The following is a 21682-nucleotide window of genomic DNA, read 5'->3' as shown; positions in this document are numbered from 1 at the left end:
ATACATACTGTACTTTACTGAAAGCAGACAGTTATTATATTGCTAACATCCTTTTTGTTTTTCCACCCACAGAGCACCAGAAGTATTCCTGGGCCTCCCACTCACAGAGGCCCTTGACATGTGGTCACTGGGCTGTGTGATGGCCAATGGAATGCTGACTCGTGATTTATTCTGTGGGGACACTGACTCTGAAGTGGTGAGTATTCCACGGATTCACTTTACACAGAAGTTAAATGTTCACCTATGTTTACCTAAGACTGTTACATGGAATATTGTGAATAATAATGTGAAATATCCTGTGTTTCCCCCCCCCCCTGTAGCTTCTATCCATCATCTTAACTCTTGGTATGCCGGTTCAAGCACTCCTGGACGCCGGACTGAAAATATCAGAAATAACAGAAAACCGCTCACTGGAAGAAGTGTTCGACTCGTTGTGTGGTGACGCCGACGGAACTGGAGTCGTCTTTGTGGACCTGTTGAAACGAATGCTTCACCCGTTTCCAGAGGAGAGGATAACACCTGACCAGGTGTTGGACCATCCCTTCATCACCACCAAGTCATGTCCCACCAAACCACTGCGTTGTAGCAAGTCCACACAATAGACTGTGATCTTGAGGTGGAGGTTTTTGTTTTGAGGAACAATTTGAACGCCCGACCAAATCAATGGAGAGATTACACTCCACTGCTGTTGCACTGGTACTGTCACAAACAGTATGATATCTGAAGTGTTTTCTCTCACTTCCACAAGGGACTGAATTTATATCTGCTGCTATTCATAGCTGCTGCAAATGTTTCTCTATACTTTCGCAAGAACCATTTCTGCCTCATTTAAAAAAATATATATATATTTTGACCATACAGCTTATGTGTAGATAGATTTATTTTAAACTTGTTATCCAATGTTTTTCAACATATTGTTTGACATTTTATATTATACACTCAAAATATATTTTTTGTACATACCGGTACTATTTTTCTAGTGGCATATGTTGTAAGCATGGATGAAATAAAACGTGTGTATGAAATACATACATTGAAATACATATTGTGTATGTTCTTATTAACACAATATTTGCCGAACCCGGAATTATCTGGATTTGTGCTTGCAATTAACCTTGTGTGCCAAACCGAGAACTTAAGTCTCTGGTTTTATTAATGTAATTTTATCCAGAAATAATAGTATTTTATTTTCCGTTTGTTAGCTGTTTTTAGCATCCATCGCTAGCCTCCAGGATATAAATATAAAGTCTAGACCTAGTAAAAAATAACACTCTGCCATGGCTCAATAGCGCCCTCTGGCAGAAGATGAAGGAGCAGGATTTTGCCTTGAAGAGATCACTTAAATCAGGTCACAGCAGTGACAGGCAGATTTTCACAAGCCTTCGAAACAAGGTAGTAAGGAACTTAAGGAAAGCAAAAGCGGATTTATTTCATCAAAGTAATAGAAGATGCAAGGGGAAATGGGAAATTGATTTGGGAAAACCTTAATAAACTAACTGGGAGAAATAAGGATCACAAAACAAAGGAACTCTAACTTAAAGTGAATGGAATTTTAACTTTAGATCATGATGTGATTGCAAATCATTGTAATAGTTTCTTTATACATTCTGTTGAGGAGCTGGCTCAAAGCTTCTCTACTAGAACTTGGACTTTTGATCATATTAAGGACGACAGGCCCATTTTCAGGTTGGATGAGATTACCGAATCTGAAGCGGTAAAGATTATAGGCTCATTAAGAGACTCAAAAGCAAAGGATGTTTGTAATATGGACACAACCTTTCTAAAAACACATAAGGACGCCCTAATCTGTCCTATAGCTCACTTGATAAATCTATCAATCAAACAATGCATTTTTCCAAGTACATGGAAAACGGCTATTGTAACACCCATTTTTAAGGCTGAGGACCAAACAAATGTGCCAAATTATTCTACCTATTGTGTCAACCAAAACATCCATTGCACTACATTTTACATCTTTGTTGTAAAGCTACCTGATTATGGCAAAAGATATGTTTATGGCAAAAACCTAACTTAAATAATAAACACTTATGCCAGGTCTGCAAATTACCTGGGATCTGTCGACTGTAGGCTATATCTAACATGCTATCTAAATCACATTTTAACGAAAGCCTGCAAAGTTTATAACATCCTATGTATTTCCTATAAGCCCATTTTGGTAACACTTTATATTAAGGTCGCCTTTATAATGCATTATAACTTGCTCATTAATAATGCATTATAATATGCTTATAAGGCATTATAACACTCGTTATAAATGTTTATAATCATGTATAACAACTTATAACCACGTTTATAACACATTATAAGTGCTGGTCATAATGCATTATTATGCTCAGTGGAACAGCACATTATAACTATTATAAGTGCTGTAATGTCTGTGTTATAATGCATTATAACCAATGTGTATTAAATGGAATAATGTCTTATATATAGTATATATACTACTATATAATAATATATAGTATACAATTATACAACTGCTATTAACCATTAAAGAATGTTGCCACTTTACTTAAAAGTCTCAAAGTCCTGCTATAGCATATTATTGATGTTTATAAGACATTATTCAATTTAATACACATCGAAATATGTGTGTATTCTCTGTGTTCATGTCAAGGCGTGGGTTTGAAATGTTTAAAATGTATCGTGATATGTATCGTATCGCTGTTAAAATGTATCGTTACACCCCTAGTAGGACCTACTCACAGTTCAAACTGTCACAGTAAAACAAGGAATATAGATGGCTTACTGGCTTATTGGCTTACTGCTTATTTGATGCACATAACTGCATGTAAAGATTCAGCAGTTTGTGGTTGTTCCATTCATGCTAGTCATTTCAATGTATTTGCGTATGAAACTGCTGTGACCAAACGTGCTAATGGCCACCTATTAGGTATTGACTAGCTAGATCACCTGTGAACGACCACATTATCATCATTAAAGGTGTGCTTCCACTGTTTTGTGTGGAATTAGCAATCTGCACCAATGATGGTGGCTCATTTGCAACAACTTGTTCTATTGTTCATCAAACCCTGAACACAGGACGTCAATGATGTCAAGCTTTGAGGCAGAGGGCATTACATTCTAGAAATGATTCTCAAAGGAAACGTGTCTGGACTGTACGACCGCTTTTACCTGGGTCTCAATACAGAGCTCAGAGTCAAACACAACAGCCATCATTGTTGTGTTTGGGGGGTTTAAAGAACTTACCAACAACAAAGCAGCATGCTTTAGTTACTAGTTACTTTGTATGTTTTGATACAAAGCACATTAACCACTTCAGCCATATATACATTTCGGCCATTTGAAATAGCCGATCTACAAGCTCACAATGCGTAAAGTCAGTTTTATTTTTCATTTTCATCAATGTCACTTTGAGCCATCAATAAGTCAACAATTCCGGCTACATATGTCTCACTGCAAAGATACATCTTGCACAATAGCCTTGGACCGTGACAGGATTAAATTGGGGTCATCTCAAGTATAGTGGCTGGATTGCCATATCAATCATATACAAATTTAAATGTAAAACAAAGTAAAATATTGGTGCACGTACCATGAATACATTGAATCTATTTATGTCATACATAAGACTATATTTAGTTCATTTTATTTTTACATTTTAACACAATTTGTGCCCAAGACGTCCACATACGTTCTAGGAATGAACTGATGATATTTACACAATGGTTCATTTCACCCTTGAGAAATTATAATACAAATAACAAGTACACTAATAACCAAATCACATTTTTATTGGCTTAAAAATAGCAGATACGTTATTTGAATTTGGGGGGTTAAATATAACAATTTGATCAGGCCTACAACATAATCAATTCACTTTTATTGAAAAGCAATGGTGAGAGTCACCATGATTTTAGTTTGTGTTTGTTCAGTAGAAGTTTCCCCTGTCAGTTGGACATGAAGGACTCCAATCATAATCATTGCAGGCTATTGCTTTCTAAAGCTTTCATTGTAATAATTCAACGTGATTGACAAGTTGTGACATAATTGGTGTAAGCCTAATAGTTATAATGTTATAACTATTTCATCATTTCAGCAGCAGATACCTCCTGGATTCACAGGAGTTTCAAAGTAATTCAACGTTCAAGCAAAGACAATACAATGTGTAGGCCTATATGAATTGGCTACAGTACCGTATTGGGCAGATGCATCAAGTTTGTCAAGAACAGTGTGGAGGATACTGAGAAATAAGAGAGAGAGAGAGAGAGAGTCCACCTTTCCCAGTTTCATGTATAAGTCATCCTCCATCCTGATTGGATGAAATAAGTATCCTGGCCTAAAAGGCTGGAGACACTCGGTTACTGAACAAACAATATGATGATTACTATCCCTTACAGAATCTTCAACATTCCACAGAGGGTCATAATCATTCCAATGTGATTATGCCAGTTTAGATGAAACTCACCAGGCTCAAAGAGGGTGAGGGTCTCAGTTCATGTGAGCATTAAGACAACCAGTGACCATTAGCATGTTTAATCTCTGTCTGTAATGATGAAGTATCAGCCATCCTCATTTAGCCTGCATTTCAACCTCAGGTCCAGATGAAAGAATTCAGATGTTTTTATAAAAATACATTGAATTAAAACACAAGCAAAACCCTACTGAAACAAATTCCAATTATTCCATACAACTGAGAACAGCACAACAAATACCCACAACCTTTTATTAAACACATTACTGTCTTTGTGTTTGTTGATACTGTTCTGTTCACTAGACATGAGTACCACCATAGAGAATAAAACACAAAATAAAAAAACATACAAGTTAAAATTAAATTGAATACAAGTATGAACACAACAAACACATGCAGTACATTGGTTGATATAAACACTTTATTAACAGTTTGCAAAAAGTACAGAGGTAAAGTACCAAATCATCAATACATAAAATGCATGACATATACTATAAAAGCAATACAAGTATTTTACATAAAAGCAGTGGCACTTTCTGATAGCTGGTGGTAGGGCATTGCCATGTTCCACATTTGAGTGCCATAATACTAGAACATTAAAAGAGTCACACTATAACATTTAACTCAAACTGTATGTATGAGTCTTTTTAGAATGACAAGTCTGAATTCGAACACTTATTGTCAGACTTTAGTCAGATATAGGCCAATATTATCAATGTTGTGTGAAGACACACAATGATTAATTCAGGGGAAAAGCCATTTGCTTGCACAGTTTGTGGAAAGGGCTGTAGCCACACGGCTCATCTAAAAAGACACATGAGGACTCATACAAACTCATGACAGGGTTGAATAGATTTTCTGTCCACACCTAATTTCCTCCCTAATTTCCAGCCATGTGCAGAAATATATTTCACCAGGACATATTAAATCATCTTTTTAATCACTCACTAAGGTACATGTTATCTTCGTTTGGACACATCTAACTTATTATTGAATGATTCATGAACTATCCTATTATTGTAAATTGTGAATGTTGTGGAATGTTTTGGGGGTAGTCTGTCCCATTGTTAACGGACAGGTTAGGGCGTGTAACCCTATTGCTGAATGGATCGACCAACCAATTTGCATGTGATCCTTTTAGTATGATAAATACTGAGAATTTAGAGCATTGAATTGGTGCCCCTCCCCTCTTTGACCAATCAGTTAGTGGTTCAACCCGTTAGGTTGTGGTTGGTGGAGAGATAGTTATATTGTTCTCTGGCCAACCAATCCCAAGCAGTTAGTGGTTCCACCTCAGGCTCTCTAGTATAAGAAGAGTTTGTAGTTGTCAGTTCTCCACAACTCCTCCAGGATATCACTCATTTCTGATCAGATCTGACTGTGGACTCCAGGTGAAGATGGAATCTCTCAACTCTAGGAACAATTCTGCTGAAGAAAGAGGACTCACCATGACTACATTAATGACCAGGAGACAACAGGATAGCAAAACTTTCAAAGTAAAAGTAGGAGGCCTGAAAAAGCATCGCTTTGAACCATACCAGCGCTTTTCAAGGACATATACAGGTAAGGGTCAATGAACACTACACATTGTCTAGTGAAAACAGATATATCTAGAATTGGGCTAAATTATAAATATCTGAATTTATCAGCAGTTTTATATCTAATACAAAATATTCTATATTCTATATTTTGATTTCTGAAAAAATCCCTGCTATTCAAACGTGTACATAATTATAATAATGTGATGAATTATATCCCCAACACCATAACATAACATACCAATTGTATGTTGGGGATATAATTAATGTGTAGCTCAGCTCATGTAGGCTATTTGTTGAGCCGAGCGTATCAATCACAACTTTCATAGTTTGTGAAGTATTATTTTGTGTATGATATATTCCATGAGTCACTCTAAATTATATCTCTTCTCTCTAGGTGCTAAGAAGCAGCTGCCATTTAAAAAAAGATTTAAAAAATCCGTTGAGGTCACCAGCCCCACTAGCTCTGATTGCTCAGAGTTGGACACAGCTGAACAGGACATAATCAACTATGATGACGTCCCAGCGGTTAACGTTGACACCCTAACCCTGACCGCCCCCGGACCCGGCATTATGTCTTGCTCGGATCCAGAGTGGGACAGATTTGATTTGGACAATGTGCTCAACTCTGCTTCCCCAACACCACTGGTCATTGTGACCGCCAGCTCCTCCCAACACTCTGATGGTCCAGAGAGTTGCATGGTATCTGAGATGGACCTGCTGGACAGAGGCCAGTACCAAGTCCAGAGCATCCTGGGGGAGGGCAGCTTTGGGACGGTGGCCAAAGCCATCAGCACACTCACCGGTGATACAGTGGCCATCAAGATCTTGAAGAGTTGCAGTGATTATGATGAAGTGGCAGCACGTGAGATGGCTGTGTTGCAAACGCTGAAAGTCCTGGACCCTGACACGTGTGGAATAGTGAGATTTTACGACGGCTTCGTCCATAAAGGATTTCAATGCATGGTGTTTGAGTCTCTGGATATCGATCTCCTGGAATTCCTTAATGACAGAGGTCCTATGTCCATGATGGAGATGAGACCTGTCATACAGCAGGTATGAGTTTGAAATGTGATGGCAACCCATACAGACACATATTCAGTTAAATTTCACACCACCTTGTTTCACATTATTAATCGTGCTCTTTATTCTTGACTTGCAGCTTGCCATTGCACTACAGGCCCTGAAGGGTATCGGTCTGATCCACACAGACATAAAACTAGATAACATCATGCTGGTGAACCGACGAGAACAACCCCTCAAAGTCAAACTCATTGACTTTGGTCTGGCTGTTCATGTCTCTGAGACCAAGCAACGGAGGATCATGCCCATTCGTGCATATAGGTGAGTTATTTTGAGCTAGATTTTGTGTTAAATCGTACTGGCCTTTATACATACTGTACTTTACTGAAAGCAGACAGTTATTATATTGCTAACATCCTTTTTGTTTTTCCACCCACAGAGCACCAGAAGTATTCCTGGGCCTCCCACTCACAGAGGCCCTTGACATGTGGTCACTGGGCTGTGTGATGGCCAATGGAATGCTGACTCGTGATTTATTCTGTGGGGACACTGACTCTGAAGTGGTGAGTATTCCACGGATTCACTTTACACAGAAGTTAAATGTTCACCTATGTTTACCTAAGACTGTTACATGGAATATTGTGAATAATAATGTGAAATATCCTGTGTTTCCCCCCCCCCTGTAGCTTCTATCCATCATCTTAACTCTTGGTATGCCGGTTCAAGCACTCCTGGACGCCGGACTGAAAATATCAGAAATAACAGAAAACCGCTCACTGGAAGAAGTGTTCGACTCGTTGTGTGGTGACGCCGACGGAACTGGAGTCGTCTTTGTGGACCTGTTGAAACGAATGCTTCACCCGTTTCCAGAGGAGAGGATAACACCTGACCAGGTGTTGGACCATCCCTTCATCACCACCAAGTCATGTCCCACCAAACCACTGCGTTGTAGCAAGTCCACACAATAGACTGTGATCTTGAGGTGGAGGTTTTTGTTTTGAGGAACAATTTGAACGCCCGACCAAATCAATGGAGAGATTACACTCCACTGCTGTTGCACTGGTACTGTCACAAACAGTATGATATCTGAAGTGTTTTCTCTCACTTCCACAAGGGACTGAATTTATATCTGCTGCTATTCATAGCTGCTGCAAATGTTTCTCTATACTTTCGCAAGAACCATTTCTGCCTCATTTAAAAAAATATATATATATTTTGACCATACAGCTTATGTGTAGATAGATTTATTTTAAACTTGTTATCCAATGTTTTTCAACATATTGTTTGACATTTTATATTATACACTCAAAATATATTTTTTGTACATACCGGTACTATTTTTCTAGTGGCATATGTTGTAAGCATGGATGAAATAAAACGTGTGTATGAAATACATACATTGAAATACATATTGTGTATGTTCTTATTAACACAATATTTGCCGAACCCGGAATTATCTGGATTTGTGCTTGCAATTAACCTTGTGTGCCAAACCGAGAACTTAAGTCTCTGGTTTTATTAATGTAATTTTATCCAGAAATAATAGTATTTTATTTTCCGTTTGTTAGCTGTTTTTAGCATCCATCGCTAGCCTCCAGGATATAAATATAAAGTCTAGACCTAGTAAAAAATAACACTCTGCCATGGCTCAATAGCGCCCTCTGGCAGAAGATGAAGGAGCAGGATTTTGCCTTGAAGAGATCACTTAAATCAGGTCACAGCAGTGACAGGCAGATTTTCACAAGCCTTCGAAACAAGGTAGTAAGGAACTTAAGGAAAGCAAAAGCGGATTTATTTCATCAAAGTAATAGAAGATGCAAGGGGAAATGGGAAATTGATTTGGGAAAACCTTAATAAACTAACTGGGAGAAATAAGGATCACAAAACAAAGGAACTCTAACTTAAAGTGAATGGAATTTTAACTTTAGATCATGATGTGATTGCAAATCATTGTAATAGTTTCTTTATACATTCTGTTGAGGAGCTGGCTCAAAGCTTCTCTACTAGAACTTGGACTTTTGATCATATTAAGGACGACAGGCCCATTTTCAGGTTGGATGAGATTACCGAATCTGAAGCGGTAAAGATTATAGGCTCATTAAGAGACTCAAAAGCAAAGGATGTTTGTAATATGGACACAACCTTTCTAAAAACACATAAGGACGCCCTAATCTGTCCTATAGCTCACTTGATAAATCTATCAATCAAACAATGCATTTTTCCAAGTACATGGAAAACGGCTATTGTAACACCCATTTTTAAGGCTGAGGACCAAACAAATGTGCCAAATTATTCTACCTATTGTGTCAACCAAAACATCCATTGCACTACATTTTACATCTTTGTTGTAAAGCTACCTGATTATGGCAAAAGATATGTTTATGGCAAAAACCTAACTTAAATAATAAACACTTATGCCAGGTCTGCAAATTACCTGGGATCTGTCGACTGTAGGCTATATCTAACATGCTATCTAAATCACATTTTAACGAAAGCCTGCAAAGTTTATAACATCCTATGTATTTCCTATAAGCCCATTTTGGTAACACTTTATATTAAGGTCGCCTTTATAATGCATTATAACTTGCTCATTAATAATGCATTATAATATGCTTATAAGGCATTATAACACTCGTTATAAATGTTTATAATCATGTATAACAACTTATAACCACGTTTATAACACATTATAAGTGCTGGTCATAATGCATTATTATGCTCAGTGGAACAGCACATTATAACTATTATAAGTGCTGTAATGTCTGTGTTATAATGCATTATAACCAATGTGTATTAAATGGAATAATGTCTTATATATAGTATATATACTACTATATAATAATATATAGTATACAATTATACAACTGCTATTAACCATTAAAGAATGTTGCCACTTTACTTAAAAGTCTCAAAGTCCTGCTATAGCATATTATTGATGTTTATAAGACATTATTCAATTTAATACACATCGAAATATGTGTGTATTCTCTGTGTTCATGTCAAGGCGTGGGTTTGAAATGTTTAAAATGTATCGTGATATGTATCGTATCGCTGTTAAAATGTATCGTTACACCCCTAGTAGGACCTACTCACAGTTCAAACTGTCACAGTAAAACAAGGAATATAGATGGCTTACTGGCTTATTGGCTTACTGCTTATTTGATGCACATAACTGCATGTAAAGATTCAGCAGTTTGTGGTTGTTCCATTCATGCTAGTCATTTCAATGTATTTGCGTATGAAACTGCTGTGACCAAACGTGCTAATGGCCACCTATTAGGTATTGACTAGCTAGATCACCTGTGAACGACCACATTATCATCATTAAAGGTGTGCTTCCACTGTTTTGTGTGGAATTAGCAATCTGCACCAATGATGGTGGCTCATTTGCAACAACTTGTTCTATTGTTCATCAAACCCTGAACACAGGACGTCAATGATGTCAAGCTTTGAGGCAGAGGGCATTACATTCTAGAAATGATTCTCAAAGGAAACGTGTCTGGACTGTACGACCGCTTTTACCTGGGTCTCAATACAGAGCTCAGAGTCAAACACAACAGCCATCATTGTTGTGTTTGGGGGGTTTAAAGAACTTACCAACAACAAAGCAGCATGCTTTAGTTACTAGTTACTTTGTATGTTTTGATACAAAGCACATTAACCACTTCAGCCATATATACATTTCGGCCATTTGAAATAGCCGATCTACAAGCTCACAATGCGTAAAGTCAGTTTTATTTTTCATTTTCATCAATGTCACTTTGAGCCATCAATAAGTCAACAATTCCGGCTACATATGTCTCACTGCAAAGATACATCTTGCACAATAGCCTTGGACCGTGACAGGATTAAATTGGGGTCATCTCAAGTATAGTGGCTGGATTGCCATATCAATCATATACAAATTTAAATGTAAAACAAAGTAAAATATTGGTGCACGTACCATGAATACATTGAATCTATTTATGTCATACATAAGACTATATTTAGTTCATTTTATTTTTACATTTTAACACAATTTGTGCCCAAGACGTCCACATACGTTCTAGGAATGAACTGATGATATTTACACAATGGTTCATTTCACCCTTGAGAAATTATAATACAAATAACAAGTACACTAATAACCAAATCACATTTTTATTGGCTTAAAAATAGCAGATACGTTATTTGAATTTGGGGGGTTAAATATAACAATTTGATCAGGCCTACAACATAATCAATTCACTTTTATTGAAAAGCAATGGTGAGAGTCACCATGATTTTAGTTTGTGTTTGTTCAGTAGAAGTTTCCCCTGTCAGTTGGACATGAAGGACTCCAATCATAATCATTGCAGGCTATTGCTTTCTAAAGCTTTCATTGTAATACTTTCAACGTGATTGACAAGTTGTGACATAATTGGTGTAAGCCTAATAGTTATAATGTTATAACTATTTCATCATTTCAGCAGCAGATACCTCCTGGATTCACAGGAGTTTCAAAGTAATTCAACGTTCAAGCAAAGACAATACAATGTTTAGGCCTATATGAATTGGCTACAGTACCGTATTGGGCAGATGCATCGAGTTTGTCAAGAACAGTGTGGAGGATACTGAGAAATAAGACCTGGACCACATTGACCTGCACAATGAATGAACTGATTGCTAGCAGACAGACAGACAGACAGACAGACAGACAGACAGACAGACAGACAGACAGACAGACAGACAGACAGACAGACAGACAGACAGACAGACAGACAGATGGAATTCAGGATACAAAGAAATCACAGCACAATAAATACACAATACATAGACAGATCACACCATACATTGACAATACTACACAGCTCCTCTTACAGAGAGCATGATGGAATAGGCTACCAGCCACAGTTCAAGAGTCATCACATTACACATGTTATGCACAGAACTGAGATGTGGCCTGTTTGTTCACATCTTGTGTGGACAAATCACGTTGAAATGCTTTTTCATGATTTCTCACTGACAGTATAGTGGCCAACCATTACTGTAAGTGACATTCACATGAATCACTAGTCGTTTCCACCCACTTTCATGTTAAGACTATACTTTCAGGGATAATTTCTATAGTTTTCAACTTGAGAGATGAGTTTCTAAAGTGTTTGGTCTCGCTAACCACGATGAAGAGTTTTGATATTCCCTTCTGAACGTGAAGCGTGAAGCGGGCAGTGAATAATGATCCATTTCATATGTTTGCTGCCATTGATGACTGTTCTTCGCTTCAAGTGGTTTATCTATGTTTTAATGTAAAGTAATCTGGGCTGCTGTCATGAAACACACTATAGCATACCTGTACAAATAAAGTGTATTATTATTATCCAATTAAATTCAAATGAGCTTTATTGGTATGATAAATCATATGTTTGCAATATGCCAAAGCAAGTGTGAAAATCTAACAAAATACAGTTGAAAATGGGGTAAGTTGGAGGGGGAACGGCATTGTGTAAAGTTTACATAGCTGTTTACATTGTAAACAGAGCTATGTCACATTGTGTCGTTTAACAAAACTTTTATACCGTTTAAAATGTATATAATACATTTTATATTTTATACAGGGTATAAAAGATTTTTTGAAACAAAAATCAGCTATCACTTTGGGACAAATAGCAGCATTTCTTTCTCAATGCATTCTTTTGTACAATGCTACAAAAATATTATAATATAATGACCCATCATGATGGTAGAAGCTTACTGTAAAGTCGGGCCTATGTCCCATGATGATGGTACTCAACTGAATTTATTACATGGCTTGGTTGAATGTATAACAGACCTCTGCCTAATCAAACCCTCTGAGCACCAGCTGCGCGGCTGCGCCCCGCTTGATTTACTGCTGTTTCCAACATGACAGCCATGTAAACACACACACACTAGTGACACACAATGTCATTTACAGCTAAACATTGCTCTCAAAAATGTTTTCGAAAAAATTTGAGCGAGAAATAGACGAAGCAGTACCCGAAAATGTATTCTGTTTGATCAACTCACTTCCTTGTTTTTCCGACAGTGCTCCAGCACTGCAGCTGACCAGACGCAGCCAGCGCAAACTTATGGAATACTTTTTTTGTTGTGTTTTGGGTCAATGTATTAATTTATGTTAGGTAGCCATGTAATAAGCGGGATAATATCTGGCTAGGTGGTCGTTGTCGGGATATAATTCACCTTCAGGGAGGTGGTTAAACTCCCTGTCGGTGAATTATCTCCCGACAATGACCACCTAGCCAGATATTATGCCTTACGTAACTGCATGTAGTAATAATAATAATGGCCTACAGAGCATTAATCCGAGGAGCAGTAGGCCATGGGTGCAGCTAGTCAGTTAATGGTATACACCTAAAAATGGCCACGCCCAGGGCACCCCTCTGTGGATTTGTCTATAGGTTATTGGTTTATAATCGTAACCCGGTATGCAATGTATTGATACAGACACACTGCACGTACATATACTTACATACATACAGTACATACAGTACTTTGCCGGGATTTGATCAACCCTGGCTGGGTCGCCTGAGTGAGGGGTATGATGTTGGTAGACCCGAAACCCTGTTGACCTCAGGTAACATCACTGAGGATACGTCCCAGTAGCATCCATGCGATGTATTTTTGAGTGGTGCAAACCACTCCAACAACTGGCTTTGTACCCGTGTACCCGTGTACCCGTGTTTGTTCGTACCAAAAAAACGAGCATGGTTGCTATGGTTAGTATGTGACGTCACTGACATCACAGATATCACGTCAGAGTGAATCAATCTCTATATAATCAATCTTTATAAATGTGTAGTTGCACCACTCAGTTCACACAGGTGTGATTTTTAGTTATTGTTTGAGTGAAAAAGGCCCTTTTTTCGCTTGTATTTTTGAGTGGTGTAAACCACTCCTACAACTGGCTTTTGTGTGCATAAAAAAATGACCATGGTTGCTATGGTCAAAATAATTTCTGACGTAATTAAATCACACCCGGGTGAACTGGATGACCGTAGCAACCGTGGTCATTTTCTCTGCACAAAAAAAGCCAGTTGTGAAATCACATCCAGGTGTGATTTCATTACGTCAGATCAGAGCTGATATAATACCTTACCTTATATAATACCTCACATCGGACAAAAACTCCAGCTGAATCAACCTTACACCACTCAGTTCACACGGGTGTGATTTTTGAGATACAAGCGATTTTTGTTTGATACATTTTTTTCCCTCATACACTGTGTGATATGACTACAGTGACATGCAATAGCTCAAAATGAGGCACAGAACCGTGTCGAGTGGAAGTGTCAGGTTCCACACAGGAACAAGAGGTAAGGGTTCAGGGGTCGCGCGGTCAGAAGTCCTCCCGGTTGCTCCTGGAGTCTCGGAGGTGTGTGAGCGCTCCCAGCACCTCCTCCCTGCTCCTCCTGCCCAGCTGCTGACCTCCTCGGCTCCTAACGCTCAGCGTGTCACTCGCACGCTCCTTCTCCCCGACCACCAGTATGTAGTTGTACTGGGCCAACTGGGCTGAGCGGATCTTCCGGTTTAAGGTGGCGTGATCTTCATTCACACTGGCCATGAAGCCTGCTTCACGGAAGTCCCGGACCACCTGCTGGGCATAAGGCTCACTGTCACCCCCTACAGGAAGAACCATCACCTGCGCTGGAGATAACCACAGCGGCCATTTCCCTCCAAAGTGTTCGGCCAGTATGGCGATCATCCTCTCCACTGATCCCAGTACAGCTCTGTGGATCATCACCGGTCTGTGGTTCTGTCCATCTGGTCCAACATACTGCAGATCAAATCTGATTGGCAGCTGGAAGTCCAATTGGATGGTGGCACACTGATGCTGTCGACCAATGGCGTCGCTGATCTGGATGTCAATCTTTGGCCCATAGAAGGCTCCGTCTCCCGGATTCAACTCCCAGTGTTCCCCAAACGCCTGGAGACTCCTCTCCAACTGCCGTTCGGCAGTGTTCCAGAGCTCCTCCTCCCCCAGACAGGGTGTAGGTCGCGTGGACAGCAGACAGTGGAAGGAGAACCCAAACGTCTGGTACACACTCCTCACAAAGTCCAGACAGCCAGATATCTCCTCTTCTAGCTGCTCTGGCGTGCAAAAGATGTGTGCATCGTCCTGACAGAACCTGCGGACCCGAGTGAGGCCGGTCAGCGCTCCAGACAGCTCGTTCCTGTGGAGAACTCCGAAGTCCGCCCAGCGGAGAGGAAGCTCCCTCCACGACCTCACGTCCTGCTCAAACATCACACAGTGTGCAGGACAGTTCATTGGCTTCAGGGCGTATGTGTGACTGTCCTGGCTTGCCACGGTGAACATGTCGTCGCAGTAATGCTCCCAGTGACCTGAACGCTCCCACAATGCCTTCCTGTACAGGGTCGGGGTCACGACCTCCTGGAAGCCCCGCCTCTTATATTCACTCTTCATCAGGTCAGTCAGTGTGTTGTAAATATGAGCTCCTTTGGGCAGAAAGAAGCAGCTTCCAGGACTGACGTCGTTGAAGAAGAACAGATCCTGCTCCGTGCCGATGCGCCTGTGGTCCCTCCTCCTCGCCTCCTCCTTCTGCTCCTCCCACTCCTTCCTCTCCCGCTCGCCCGGAAACGCCACGCCCAGCAGGCGCATCACGCCCAACGTCTGCGGCTGATTGGCTAATGTCACGGGAGACACCTGTAACATTTTGAAGACCTTGACGAGGCCGGTGTGAGGAAGAAGAGGTCCATTACACACTCCTACACTGTCTCCACATCTGTACACTGTCACACTGGGCCCAGTCCCCTGCTCTCCAATGAGCTGACGTCTCAGCTTGTTGCTCGGGAACAGCTGCTTGACGTCGTGCGTCTGGAGCTCCACAGTGGAGAGGACAGGTCTGAGGGATGCAGCCTCCTTACATCTGTCCTCCAGCTCCGCCAGAGAGACAGTGCTGTTGTCCAGCATATGGTCACAGTAGAGGCCGGACTCCATCACTCCCTCCCTGCACAGCTCGGCGCCCAGCGACGCCTCCAGCACGCCTCCCAGCACGCACCCCGCCGTCCTCCACAACGCCTGTTTGCCCTCAATTGTGTTGAAGTCCAGAAGCTGCAGTTCGCAGTCTCCCTCTAGGGGGCGCAGGAGATCACACAGTTCGCCGTTCACTCTGCTCACCAGTGCTCCTTTCACCCACGTGCTCTGCGCCACGAGGAGGGGCGTGGTCACGCCAGCTCGGCCCTCTACCGTCCTGCCATCGGCCAATCGGATGCTGAGGGGCCTCTCTGTAGCTCCGCCTCTCGTCTCGTCGGCCCGTTTCTCCCTGAGAGACTCGAAGAGCCGCAGGCGATCAGACACAACAGAAGATACCTGCAACTGGCTGTAGGCTCTGTGCATGTGCAGCAGCGTCCCGCGCACTTTACATCTGAACAGAACGGTCACGAGCGTCCTAACAGGACCGGTTACCATGGCAACCATCCTGCAATAACATTATCATTAATAATAATAGCATAACATCGTCATCACATATCACTGTCTCTCTCCTTCACTGCGACACGCCATAATGTTGTTCTGACTGACTGACTCAATCCCCACATCTACCAATCAAGTAATAATTGACTCAATAATGACATCATTAATCATCATTAAATTGTATATGCTTCTCAGCTTTACCCAAACACATTACAAAATGAAAGCACCAGTGAATGCCACAAAATAAAACACAGTTGGACAAATATTTACCCATATATGGACATGCCTGACATCACACCACTGACATCATAGTATTGATGTCATAGTACTGATGTCATAGACTGGCGACAATCAGACAGTTGGTGCATCACTACACAAACATCACCGAGAGCATGTTCCACACGGCATATTTAAACTCGGCAGTGAGCCCAGTGTCTCTGATGTCATGGACACTGGGCTCACTTACTTCCTGTACTCCATGTTGTCTCAGTGAGACAGCCCTCCCCTATCCACAAGGAGGAGCAGTCCACCAAAGCATTATGGGAATTGTAGTCCAGGAAGGAAGTGAGCCCAGTGCCGAGGACATCAGAGACACTGGGCTTAAATATAACATTTCTAAAACCACATATTACACACATAAAGACCCCCAGGAAAGTGTTCTAAATCTTCTAAACGTACGTCATTAACATATTGTTTTGCAGGGTGAAGTGTCCCTTTAAGTAACATTTACAAGTGAATACGCATTAGGAGGAGCATCTCTGATGCTAATCCAGACAGAAAACATCTTTATACACTCACAAGACCATATTTCAAGGTCTTGCTGTGTGAGTGATGACGTGGCACACACCCAGCACCTGGGTATATAGCGGGGCCACGCCTACACGTGCCATTCAGTTATCTTTTTCTTCTGCTATCACAAGCGATAAGGGCAACTGGCATATTCACTCGCAAGTGTTACTTAAATAACCAGTTATTTTAAGGAACAGTTTTCTCATGAATACGCATTAGGAGTACACCCTTCATAAACCACCTTATGAGGGTGTCCTCACTCAGAGCCTTATTGTCAATACCAATATGGCATGCCGATATGGCAGCTTCGTTATCATGAGAGACCAACTCCTAGGGCTGTTCCCGTCCTTGAACAGTGAACACGCCCACAGGACTATCAACCTGCCAACTCAGGCCCCCGGCCTAGTGGAGAAAGGGTCAGAGGTTGAGGCCCTGACCCAGGGGCCCCACTCATATGCAAGGAGCTGACAACCTAAGTTGCCTTATAAGCTCTGTTTCGACCATTCTGGCCCAACCCCCTTAAGTAACCCGGCCCTCTGGGCAAGGACCAGGGGGCCTGAGGGCGATTCCCACGCTCCTCAGCAACTTGCAGGACTGCATGAGCCACCGAGGGCTCTGTAACGTCCAGGTTATAGGACCTCGCAAAGGTGATCGTGACGACCAGTTCGCCGCCAAACAGACATACTGCACCGAAATACACTTGTATAGGGCCCAAGATGCCGCCACACTACGGGTGGAGTGAGGCCTCAACCCAACACGTGGCAAAATACATCTGCTGGAGTAAGCCAATTGAATGGCTTCCACAATCCACTGGGACAGTCTGACCTTTGTCACTGGCTTCCCTTTGGCTTTTGTGCCCATTGCCACAAATAGCTGGCTGGCTTCATTTTCTGAAGGAACCCGTTCTGGCCATGTACACCCGTATGGGCCTGACCTCAGGTCCACCGGCACAACGGTGGCATTGGAGTTCTTCGGAACAAAAGCTGGGTTAGGCTTAACCGTGACCCATGTCTTGTCCTCATTAAACACTGTGTAGTCTGGGCTCACAAAGAGAGCCTGTAAATCACTGACACGTTTAGCCGTCTTGAGGGCCACCAATAGGATGACCTTCAGGGACAAGGCCTTCAGACCCACTGTCTCTAGTTCAAATGGGGTCTCAGAGAAGGCCCTTAGAACCATGGAGAAGTCCCACGGTGGGACCAGAGACCGGGTCACCGGGTGGGGTTTCCGCGCACCCTTCATAAACCGCCTTATGAGGGTGTCCTCACTCAGAGCCTTATTGTCAATACCAATATGGCAAATAAATCAATTAAAAGCAAGGGTGTAGAAGTGGGAAGGTCAAGGTCTCAAGGTCAAGACCTCCCTCTTTGAGGCCTGGAAAGGCACGACCTGGCCAGGCCGACCAGCGCACCACCACTCAAAGACCTTCCATGCTATGTCATACACCTTCCTGGTGGATGGGGCTCTAGCACCCTGAATTGTGGCAACCACATTTGCGGGTAGGCCCTCGTCATGGAGGTTCATCCTCTCACGGGCCAGAGGTTCAGGGCCTCTGGGTCTGGAAGAAATATGTCGAGCCCCACCTGTGTGAGCAGGTCCCGTCTGAATGGGAGCTGCCACGGCCGGTTGTATAGGAGAGGAGCTATTTCTGACCTCCAGGAGCCCCAGGCTGGGCCTACGAGGAGTAGGCCCAACCGTTAGGAGACAACCGTTAAGTCCTGACCCTGTCCAGGGTTGGCTTGATCAGGTTGAGGGTCCATTCGTGGCCCAGGGCGTCCATGCCTAGCGTTGCCGTTCCTCTGATGGAGAAGAACAGGTGACACTTACTGTTCTCCTCTGTGGCAAAGAGGTCTGCCACTGGGGTCCCGAACCTGTCCTGAACCTGTCCCATAGTTGTGGGTGAAGAGACCAGTCCGTGTACTGGAGTGGTCCCCTGGACAGCAGGTCCGCTACCTGCATTCAGGAGCCCTGGGACGTGGCGTGCCTTGATCAAGAGGAGGTGCTCGTCGCACCACAGCACCAGTTGCTTTGCCAGAGCATGCACGGACCTTAGTCCGCCCTGCTTGATGATATAACATACCGTCGTTGTGTTGTCTGAGCTTACAAGAACGTGGGAACCTTTGACGTAGCATTTGGAGTGGTGTAGCGCCAGCAACACCGCCAGCAGCTCCAGGTAGTTGATGTGGAAAGACACGTGACTCTGGTCCCACACTCTGGCAGCGGTGGCCGAACGGATAGCGGCGCGGTCTAGATACCGGAAGGTTCCCAGTTCGAATCAGCCGTCCGACACGTTAAAATGACCACCGCTGAAATGCCCTTGAACAAGGCATCAACCACTACGATGAAATGTGTTCTATGAGCAGGGCCTGGCTGGAAACAAGTTCTTGAGCTTAGCCCAGATACCCTGGGTAAATATAGATTTCATTTCATTTCATTTCATTTCATTTAATTTCTGCTGGCCACTATAGAGCGTCGCAGTCCCGCCTCCTACCCTGGACCAGGAAATGAAACCTAATGCATTTTCCTCATAGACATTTCTTAAAGTATTTATTTAAAGACGGTTACGCCGCGGACAAAGCCAACTCGAGTCGTGACAACTCATGACAACACAAACAATATTTTGGACCAAACAAATAATTACAAAGAAGAAAAACAACAAAAAAAGTGTTGTAACCTGCCGTTTTTTTCTTCTTTCTAATTATTTGTTTGGTCGAAAATATTGTTTGTGTTGTCATGAGTTGTCACGACTCGAGTTGGCTTTGTCCGCGGCGTAACCGTCTTTAAATAAATACTTTAAGAAATGTCTATGAGGAAAATGCATTGGGTTTCATTTCCTGGTCCAGGGTAGGAGGCGGGACTGCGACGCTCTATACCCTGAAGCGTGGCACCCCAGCCTGACAGCCTGGCGTCTGTTGTGAGGACTTTCCTGGAGAGGATTCTCCCCGTGGGGACTCCTTCCGTTAGAGCGTCGTGGGACCCCCACCACTCAGCTCTGCACTTCTTCTTTTTTAGTTATACTGTGTCTCACTACTAGAACTTTCTGACTCTGAGGTAGATAAGATTTTTGGCTGTCAACAGCATCCATTTGTGTTTGTTGTCAATGTTGTGGACCGGAGATGCACGGGGTGAAATGGTTTCTAAGATACGATACTGCATAGTGATTGGCTCTGCTGCATGCCTATGAAGAGTACTTACCAATGAGCTGTGCCTAGCGCCTTTCTAGACACCAGGTTCCATGTCTTGCTCCTGTTCCCATAGCTCAGATAGCTGCCCCTTCTGCTTGTGTGTGTGTGTATGTGTGTGTGACTGTGTGTCCGCATGTGAGCGAGTGACTGAGAATCACCATAACGCACTGTCATTCTTCCACAAGCCCCACATACAGGACACAGTGCGTCCTGTATCAGTTCACTAGGAGACAGGTATTTTCGTTGCCAAATACGGTACGTTCCCGTATTTTACGGGACGGTTGGGAATGTTTGTAAAATTCCTTACAAATGTATATAAACAAATAATAAGGTTAATAAGTGTATTATAAATAACCCATTAACAGTAATGAATGTCTCATAAATATCTTAACAGCTAATAAATATGTTTGTTAAATTCCTTATAAATGTATATAAACAACTAATAAGGATAATAAGTGTCTTTTGTAATTGTAACTCCCTCCTTATTGGCCTACCAGCGGCCGACTACGTCTGTCGCTAGGTCCCGTCAGTCCATCGCTCCGGTCCGCCTGTTGCTAAGTACGACCGCCCGTCGCTGTATTCGGACCGCCGGTCGGAAAACACAACACAAACGCAGAAACAACCATGAAACAAATAAACACTCATTATATTTACACCTGGGAGCTATACATAAAGGACAAATAAGTAAAATAAGCTGTGATAGAGTATTTCGGTAGCCTAGAAGACTTGCTTGTATGGCCGTGGGAAGATATTTACAGTAGGTGCTGAATGTTTAGCAGGGGGTGCGCGCATTAGCACGCGCCGCAAAATGCACGCGCCGCAAAATGCACGTGCACGCGCCTCGTGCACGCGCATTTTCACGCATTTTCACGCAGAAAAGTGTATTTTACTTTCCCTATCTCCACACACATAAACAAACTGACACAGGCAATTAACCCTTACAGCGCTAGCATTTATTGAAAAATTAGGATCTAATTCACGCCAGCATTTTTTCCAGTCGAGCTGTTATTTTGAAAAGCCACATTTCCAGTCTACCGGAAGTAGTATTAACCTAGGACGCTGAATCCAAACCGGTGCACTGGAGAGCTCCACATCACCGGCTCTGTGCCGTCAAAGAAACGTTGTTTTGACCAAAATGCCATCTCGGACAAGGAATAGGAGATACAGGCGATTTAAATAGAATGGATTATTATGGCGACGATGATCTAAGATGGGCGATCAAGTGCTGTGCTAACAACATAGCTAGCTAACCGGCTAACGTAAG

The 21682-nt window shown here is 42.2% G+C and overlaps 2 protein-coding genes across 2 annotated transcripts in view; one reads left to right on the top strand and one right to left on the bottom strand.

Annotated features, from left to right (window-relative positions):
• LOC306943732 (uncharacterized protein) overlaps positions 1–21682 on the top strand; it is a 699978-nt gene that overhangs the window by 614093 nt on the left and 64203 nt on the right. The gene's annotated exons all lie outside the window — the stretch shown is intronic.
• On the bottom strand, positions 14351–16450 carry LOC306943914 (threonine--tRNA ligase 2, cytoplasmic-like; the record flags this gene model as incomplete). Its single annotated transcript, XM_079530448.1, has 1 exon — positions 14351–16450. The coding sequence occupies one exon, from the start codon at positions 16448–16450 to the stop codon at positions 14351–14353; it is 2100 nt and encodes a 699-aa protein (XP_079386574.1).

Source organism: Electrona antarctica, assembly GCF_951216825.1.
Source record: "Electrona antarctica genome assembly, chromosome: 2".
In the NCBI taxonomy this organism is placed as follows: domain Eukaryota; kingdom Metazoa; phylum Chordata; class Actinopteri; order Myctophiformes; family Myctophidae; genus Electrona; species Electrona antarctica.
This window is presented reverse-complemented; position numbering and strand designations above follow the sequence as displayed.